We start from the raw sequence: 9,217 nt of genomic DNA on the forward strand, positions 1-9,217 counted from the left end.
GGCACGTAGACAGGAGACAGGAAGTGTAATTTGGCAGTGTGTGTCAGTGACAGGAACAGGGGCAGGGAGACCAAGGTTATCAGTCGCCACGTTCCTGGGTGACCCTGGGCTGGTCATCTGACCCCTGGCCTGCGGATGGGGGGGGACCCACCGACTCCTCAGGAAGCCCGTCTTCACCCGCACAGGGCCTCACGCTCTAACTCTGTTCTCTCGTCTTGCTTTGCAGAGGATATTGACAAGGATCTGGTGATCTAAATCCACGCCTGCCTCCTTCCGCAGTTCCGGATCCTCCCTCTTTGATCTTCCCCTTCCTGTTTCCCCCAAAGTTTAAAATGTTTGGATGGTTTGTTGTTCTGCCTGGGGACAAGGTGCTAATATAGATTCACATGAATACATTAACGGTGCTAAAAATGGAAATTGTAACCCAAGTCATGACATTCTTAGGTGTAACTCTGCTCTCACTGCCTCTTGCTCGCCCACTAACGGCCCCATTTTGCTCTCGCCCCTTGCGGTGTCCCCCGTTGTCTTAGTGGCGTGTGGGTGGGAACTTTGATCTGCTCAAGCCTGCCTTCAACACACATTGCGTCTTCAGATTTTCTCTCCTCTTCTGTTTGAAACTAATGCTCACCAAGGTAGTCTTTGTGTTCATTTTATTTCAGGGTATTGGCTGCCAGGGGGGGCTCTTCCCCTCATGGCCTGAAGGTGGGAAAGGGAAGTAACAGGCACGTGATGCTGGCAAGGATGTTTCTGGGACTGGAGGCCTAGTGGGAGAAAGCCGTGCGGAACCCGCCAGCCAGAACCGCAGGTGGCAAGGCTGTTGCTGGGAGAAAGGACCCGAGTCTGTGTTAGGAAAGTATGTTAACTCTCGCATACGCCAGTTCCGCACCAAGTCTCCCTCATCTTTCGGTGCCGTTTCTTTTCACGTTAGGCTGTTTGTCCAAACTTTTGGGAGCCGGGGTGGACCATCAGCTCTCTGGAATCCGCCAGGGCCCTGCGGGGGTGGGTCACCACACCGTGCAGGGCTTCTCCCCTCCTAGATGTCTTTGGGAAATGCAGGACTGGGAGGTGCTTTCGACCAGGAAGGCCAAGGTCTAGAGCGAGGTGTAGAAAGTTGTAAAATAGAAGTGTGGTTGGTGAATTTTTTTTTTTTTCCACATTTAGATAGCAGTCACAAGAGGTCTTTCCCTCGGTTTCTAGCACGTCCCTCCTTTTCTCCCTCTCCCCACTTTTTTCCTTCTATCAGTCAAGAGTAACTTCAAAGTCAATGGGATGGTCGGATCTCACAGGCTGAGAACTCGTTCACCTCCAAGCATTTCATGAAAAAGCTGCTTCTCATTAATCTTGCAAACCCTCGCCATGATGTGGGGAGTTTGACAAATCTTTCAAAATAAAAAGTAACGACTTAGAAACTGCCTTCCTGAGTGATTTTGCATGTGTCTCAGTCTTAGACACCTCATTACCCTGATACGCAGACCCATGGGCGGACGTGTCTACACACAACTGTGCAATTGCCGACCTTTGCAAAGACACTGCTAGGCTTTGGTACACATGGGCTTTTTTTTTTTTTTTAACTTTTTTTTTATGTTTACTCATTTTTGAAAGAGAGAGACAGGGCACAAGCAGGGGTGGGGTGGAGGGGGGGGGGGGACACAGAATCTGAAGCAGGCCACACAGGCTTATTTATACTCAGGGGGTATATTTGTACACAGGGAATGTATGATTCCTATATGCACAAATTTAGCTTACTTTTAATTTTATGACCTGTGTGCTGACCCTTTTTCATTACTGCACTTCATAATCAGAAACACCAGGCTAAGCAACTATCTCCTTCCAACATCCATCCATCCATCCGTCCGTCCATCTGTCTATCCGCTCATTCATTCAGTCAACAAACGTTTATGATATACCGACTACGCACCAGGTCCCATGCCCGGTGATGGAGACTCAATTGTGGCAAAGCAGACAAAGCATTCGTTCTAGAATGTATAGCCTAATAGATTAAACAACTGCAGGACCAAATATAAATTACGAGAAGAATGAAAAGTGCAGTAAAGGAAGAGTAAGAGAAACCATGAGTACGTGCAAAGGGGGGGGGGATGGGCAAAGCATTATTCTAGAGCTGCACAGTCCCACAGGGTGGCCACTACCCATCATGCATGGCCATTTATATTGAAGCTTAAATTAACTAAGATTAAAACTTCAGTTCCTTAGGCACATCAGACACTTTTCAAGTGCTTGTTAGCCACATGTGAGTTGTGGTTACCGAGTGAACAGGGTAGATCTAGAGCAATTTTTGTCATTGCAGAAAGGTCTATTGGACCGGGCTGTTCCATGGCTTCCTTGAGAAAATTTGAGCTGAGTCACAAAGGAAAAGAAGGGAGTGAGTGTGTGGAGTAGGGAGAGAGCAGGGAGACGGCAGGAAAAGAGCATTCCAGGCAGAGGGAACAGCATGTGCAAAGGCCTTGAGGTAAATGGGGGGCATGACGAGTCCCAAGCTGGCATGGCTGGTGCACAAAATGAGGGGTAAGCCATACTGGACTAAGCTGAAGAAGAGGGCAGAGGCCCTGGGAACGCAAGCTGGTGCAGCCACTCTGGAAAACAGTGTGGAGGTTCCTCAAAAAACTAAATGTAGAACTACGCTACGACCCAGCAATTGCCCTACTAGGCATTTATCCACGGGACACAGGTGAGCTGTTTCGAAGGGACACGTGCACCCCCATGTTTATAGCAGCACTATCAACAATAGCCCAAGTATGGAAAGAGCCCAAATGTCCATCGATGGATGAATGGATAAAGAAGATGTGGTCTATATCTACAATGGAGCATTACTCGGCAGTCAAAAAGAAGGAAATCTTGCCATGTGCAACTATGTGGATGGAACTGGAGGCTATTATGCTAAGTGAAATTAGTCAGAGAAAGACAAAAATCATATGACTTCACGCATCAGGACTTTAAGAGACCAAACAGATGAACGTAAGGGAAGGGAAACAAAAATAAAACAAAAACAGGGAGGGGGACAAAGCATAAGAGACTCATAAATATGGAGAACAAACAGAGGGTTACTGGAGGGGGCGTGGGAGGAGGGATGGGCTAAATGGGTAAGGGGCACTAAGGAATCTACTCTTGAAATCATTGTTGCACTATATGCTAACTAATTTGGATGTAAATTTTAAAAAAAATTAAAAAAAAAAAAAGTGGTCAGAGAGGCCAGACCATGTGGTCTCGTAAGTGATGGTGCAGAGTTTGGATTTTATTTTTTGTGCAATGGGAAGTCATTGGAGGGTTTTAAACCAGAGAAACAGACAAATAGGATTAGATTTGCTTTAAAAAGAGTACTCTGGGAGCACCTGGGTGGCTCAGTCTGGTAAGTGTCGGACTCAGGTCATGATCTCACAGGTCGTGGGTTCCAGCCCCGCATCGGGCTCTCTGCTGTCAGTGTGGAACCCGCTTTGGATCCTCTGTCTCCTTCTCTCTCTGCCCCTCCCCTGCGCACTCTTTCTCTCTCTCAAAAATAAATAAATAAACAAATAAATAAACAAACATTTTAAAAAAAGGCACTCTGATTTTGGAAGGAGATAATGACAGTTTAAGTCCACAGAGCACATCTCAAAGTTTACACACGTTCATCGTGCTAGTGTGATAGTTCCGGCTGGTATTCCAATTCTCTCGTTACAGAGCCCAAGAAGTGAATGGGCCACAGAGCTGGGTCTTCAGGTGCCAAGCCCAGAGTTGTTTTCACCCGCCCCCCCACCCCACCCCGTCTTATTTGAAACTATTTTCAAATTACTATACTAATACAAACATACACACACACACACACACACACACACACACACACAAATGCCCTCAAGGGAAAGGCAGCAGCAGAAGGGCATAGGCATGAGTCAACCTAGGGCCCCAGGGAGGGAGGGGCAGGGCTGTACCCCTGCTGGCTGCCTCACAGTTCATCAGCCTTCAGGGCCCCCAGAATCCAGAGTCTTTCAAGGCAGTGTTTCTATATTCTTCTACCTGCGTTCTCCCTATCTTTAAATCAAATCACTTAAAACAAAACAAAACAAACAAAATTAACATTTAAAGGAAGTTGTTTCATTACCGTAGGTAGAAAATCAGTATCATCTATCATTACTAGAGATGAACCTTAAAGATAAATACAGTAAAAATATAAACACAGCGAAAAAACAATGTTATGCAATTATGAATGTGTTCCATGCTTGAAGGATAGTTTGTTTCTTTTTCTTTCAAGTTTATTCATTCATTTTGAGAGAGAGAGAGAGAGTGTGTGAGTGAGGGAGGGGCAGAGAGAGAGGGAGGGAGAGAGAGAATCCCAAGCAAACTCCATGTCAGTGCAGAGCCTGAGGCAGGGCTTGATCTCACGAACCTGTGAGATCAGGACCTGGGATGAAATCAAGATCATGACCGGATGCTTAACTGACTGAGCCACCCAGGCGCTTATTTCTTTCTTATTAAAAGAAAAGATCTAAGAGATTTTGCTTTGATAATCAGATGGCCCCAAAGAGAACTAAATAATAGCTCATTGAATGTTAATTGATGCCAAATCTGTAACTCTCCTAAAATCATCTCCTAGGCCGGAGTGGGGGTCTCCCTCCCTTTGGGCCATTCCTCTTTGCAGTAAAAAGAGTGTGGGTCCTTTGGAGACCATCTGAGTCCCCGGTAACAGAAGGCTCCTTCCTTCTGAGTATCTGCCTCCGAACTGGATTGAGCCCTTCTCGGGCAATGACCTAGCACTGAGCTTGTGTTCTGTCTGATGACAGTGGTCTCCGCCTCATAGGTCCTTACGTCTGACATCCCGGAAGCCAATAATGATAAACAGATGAATACTTTCAACTTAACTGCGAGGGGCCTGTTCTTGCCCTGCTGCCTAGACTGCTCCTCTGTCCCCAGTCCCCTCTCAGTTGGAAGGGCTCCTGCTTCAAGGCCACACCCCCTCTGTAAAGGGGTTCCCAGGTGTCCCCCATGTCAGGCTGTGTTGGGCTCCTCGGTGTAACGGTTTTGGCTACAGGACTGCAAGAGTTAGGCGTGTCCAACAGGAAACAGAGAAATAAGGCACCCTGAGGAGGTAAAGGGGCCCCGGCCAGAGAGACAGGAGTCCAGTTTCCAGGCCACTGGTGTGAGCCGGACAAGGGTCTCCCCCTCTGGGGGTCCAGTCTCAGCTTCTAAACAGCGGGGGAGCGGGATGAAATGGTCTTTATCTTCAGAGTCTTTATCAGAGTCTATGAGATCTCCCCTTCTTTCCTTGGGAACAGGCTGTCCTAGGGATGAGTAAGTCCCTGGGACCTTCGAGACCTCACAACCTGGTTTCCAGATGGTCCCCAGAGCCAGCGGGACCGGTTGTCTCCTGGCTGAGCCACAGCCCGCCAGGCCGCTGAGGAGGGTGAGGGCGCCCCCTGGCGGGACCTGGGAGAAAGGCTCTCGGAGCTGTGGGATGGGTCTGAACTGACTGCAGTGGCATCCAAGGACCCATGGAAGGCATCTAGCCCAACCCCTCATTTTCCAAATGGGGAAGCTGAGGTTCACAGGACTGAAAGACACTCTGTTGGGTAAAGTTTCCAGATAAAACACAGGATTCCCAGTTAAACTTGTTTTCATATAAACACGAATAATATTAACATTTTTTTAACGTTTATTTATTTTTGAGAAACAGAGAAAGGAGCATGAGTGGGAGAGATGCAAAGAGAGAGGAATACAAAGAATCCGAGGCTGTCAGCACAGAGCTCCAAGCAGGGCTCGAACCCATGAGCTGTGAGAGCATGACCTGAGCCGAAGTTGGAGGCTTAACTGACTGAGCCACCCAGGTGCCCAGAAATGAATAATTTAAAAAAATAATAAATTTTCATTTATTTATTTTTGAGAGACGGAGAGGGAACAAGTGGGGGAGGGGGAAGAGCGAAAGGGGGACAGAGGATCCGAACCGGGCTCCATGCAGACAGCAGACACCCTGATGTGGGGCTCGAACTCATGAACCATGAGATCATGACCTGAGCTGAAGACAGCCGCTTAACCGACAGAGCCACCCAGGTGCCCCAATAATTTTTTTAATATAAGTATGTCCCATGCAACATTTAGGACATACTTCTACTAGAAAATTACTTGTTAGGTACTTGAACTTCAAGTGTAAACAGTGTCTTGTCTTTTCTTTTGCTCAGTCTGGCAACTCGACTGCAAGTCCATCCACTGAGTTAATGTCTGAGCTCGGACTGCAGACCAGACATGGGTCAGGGCTCCTTCATCCCTGACTACCGTCTTTTGCTTGCAGCTCTGCCCAGCGTTCAGCAGGGGCATGGGACACGTCCGTTGACATTTTCTGGGAGAGAGCAAGTGGAAGGATATATGAATCTTGTCTTTGACGATCCCAGGAATGTTTTAAAGGTTCAGACAGAATGTTTCAAAGAGATGGGTCCTTCCCAATTCATGCTACCATCAAAAGCCCACCTTCAATGTTTTGGTAATAGAATTGCCTGACCTCCCTGTCCTGGTCTGATTTACAAGATTAGGGAGGAACCTGGGCGAGGAAAGAATCTGCACTGATAACTGGAATTCCTCAGTTATGCTTCTTGTGGTGAGCATTGAGTAGTGTATAGAATTGTCCAATCAGTATGTCATACACCTGAAACTAATATGACATTACCTATTAATTACACTTCAATTAGAAATAAATAAGTAAATAAGTGAATAAATGTCTGTATGTTCCCCAGGTGCTTCTGATACATAGCAAAGATTGAGACCCCCTGGGTTAGCTATAAGGAAGAAAGGTAGCTGCTTAGATGGGGCAGGCTTTAACTGATATATATCAGTAACTGCCCATCTTCATGATGCATAGGTGGAGGGGGCTGGGTTGTTAAAAAGCACATTCCCAGGGGGCATCTGGGTGGCTCGGTTAGTTGAGCGCCTGACTCTTGATTTCGGCTTGGGTCATGATTTTGTGGTTCATGGGATCGAGCCCTGCATCAGGCTCTGCGTTGATAGTGCAGAACCTGCTTGGGATCCTGTCTCTGCCGCTCCCCCTGTGCACTCTCTCTCTCAAAATAAATGAATAAACTTAAAAAAAAAAAAAGCACTTTCCTAGTCCTACTTCCAGAGATTCTCTTTGAGTAGACCCAGTCTGGGGCCCTGGACTCTTCCCTTTTGACACGCACTCAGGTTCACCTGTATTTGTAATGTATTTGATTTGTTAAGAAACAAAAACAGAACTGAAGCAAATATGGATGGGTGATAAAGTTCTTCAGACAGGAAGTATATGAATACAAACATTATTCTATTTGCTCTAACTTAAATATTTCACTGAAAATACTTGTAAAACTTAGGAGCATTTTAGGGGTGATCTGTGACGTAAGTGGCAAGAGGGTGGACAGAGATGCCTACTTCCAGATACATGGTTGCCCTCCATGTCTAAGAGTTGCAGTCTGGGGTGAGATGAGCAGGGCTTCGTCCTGCAGGGTGGGAAAGATTCAGAGAAGCAGAGGTCAGCCTCACAGTCAGGAAACAAGGAGTCTGAGCAAATGGGAGAGTAAGTGTCAGGCGACTAGGGCTGTGACTTGTTCGTAGCCGGTGTCAATAAATGACCTCTCTTGCCCTATCTCCTATCACTACTCAGTCACTATACCTTAGCCGAAGGCCTTCTTTGTGTTCCTGAAGCATGCCAAGTTTTGCCGTGCCTCAGGGCCTTCGCACTTGCTGCGCCCTCTGTTGGAACTACCCTCTTTTCCCAGCTTTTCCTTAGTGACTGCCTCTTCGTCACTCTCAGGTCTCAGTTCAAATGTTACCTCCGCAGAGAGGCCTTTGCTGTCTACCCTTCTTACTCCCATGCTCTGTCCTTCATTTCGAGGATCACAACCTGTAATTATTATCATATTTATTCATTTTTGTTGCCTGACACCCCCCACCCCGATGCAAAATGTAAGATACATGAACACAGGGACCAGATCTCTTTTGTTCATCGCTATTGCCCCTCTCCCTGAGCACATCTCGTGGAACATATTAAGTTCTCCCAGTCAATTATTTGTTGAATGAATGAATGAATGAATGGTGGGGCAAGGCCAGAATAGGGAAAGCCCTTGGAACAAGGGAAAAATGTAGGTAGACATTGGAGTCTGAGAAAATACAGGGAAAAAGCTCCTTGACATTGGTCTTGGCAAAGATTTTTTAGATTTGACACCAAAAGTACAAGTGGCAAAGCCAAAAATAGACAAGAGGGACTTCATCAAAGTAAAAAGCTTCTGCACAGCCAAAGAATCATCAATACGACAAGGCATCCTACAGAATGGTCAAAAATATTTGCGAACCATCTAAGGTGTTAATATCCAAAATATATCAGGACCTCATATAACGTAATAGAGAAAAAATTTTTTGATTTAAAAATGGACAAAAGGGGAGCCCTGTTAAGCATCCGACTCTTGATCTCACCTCAGGTCATGATCTCATGGTTTGTGAAATTGAGTTCTGCGCTGGGCTCTGTGCTGACATTGCAGAGCCTGCTTGGGATTCTCTCTCTCTCTCTCTCTCTCTCTCTCTCTTTTTCTCTGTCACCCTCTGCCCTTCCCCTACTCATGCACACCCCCCCCCCTCTCTCAAATAAATAAATAAGCTTAAAAATTGTTTTAATGGGCAAAGGACTTGAATAGACATTTTCCCAAAGAAGACGTTCAAATGGCCGATAGGTACATAGAAAGGTGTTCAACATCACTCATCATCAGGGAAATGCAAATCAAAATGATGGTGAGATATGGCTTCATGCCTGTCAGAATGGTTGTCATCAAAAGCACGAGAGATAAGAAGGCTTGGCGAGAATGTAAAGAACAGGGAACCCTTGGGCACTGTGAGTGGGAATGTGCATTAGCACAGCCACTGTGGAAAACAGTATGGGAATTCCTTGAAGAATTGAAAACAGAACTATCATATGATCCAGGCACTTCATTTCTGGGTGTATATATCTGAAGGAAATGAAAACACTATCCGGGGGCGCCTGGGTGGCTCAGTCGGTTAAGCATCCGACTTCAGCTCAGGTCAAGATTTCGTGGTTCATGAACCTCGCGTCAGGCTCTGTGCTGACAGCTTGGAGCCTGGAGCCTGTTTCAGATTCTGTGTCTCCTCCTCTTTCTCTGCCCCTCCCCTGCCCATGCTCTGTCTCTCTCTATCTCTCAAGAATAAATAAACTTTAAAAAAAAATTTTTTTAAAAGGAAAACACTATTGCAAAGAAAT

General features: G+C 46.3%; 1 protein-coding gene across 1 annotated transcript in view; it reads left to right on the forward strand.

Annotated features, from left to right (window-relative positions):
* Positions 1-1,413, forward strand: part of SPARC (secreted protein acidic and cysteine rich) — a 23,817-nt gene extending 22,404 nt beyond the window's left edge. Inside the window, exon 10 of the mRNA XM_049647959.1 lies at positions 227-1,413. Within this exon, the coding sequence (XP_049503916.1) occupies positions 227-255 (29 nt within the window). The 3' untranslated portion in view covers positions 256-1,413. The remainder of the gene's footprint in view (positions 1-226) is intronic.
* The last annotated feature ends 7,804 nt before the right edge of the window (positions 1,414-9,217 follow it).

This window comes from Panthera uncia (assembly GCF_023721935.1).
Source record: "Panthera uncia isolate 11264 chromosome A1 unlocalized genomic scaffold, Puncia_PCG_1.0 HiC_scaffold_17, whole genome shotgun sequence".
NCBI lineage: Eukaryota > Metazoa > Chordata > Mammalia > Carnivora > Felidae > Panthera > Panthera uncia.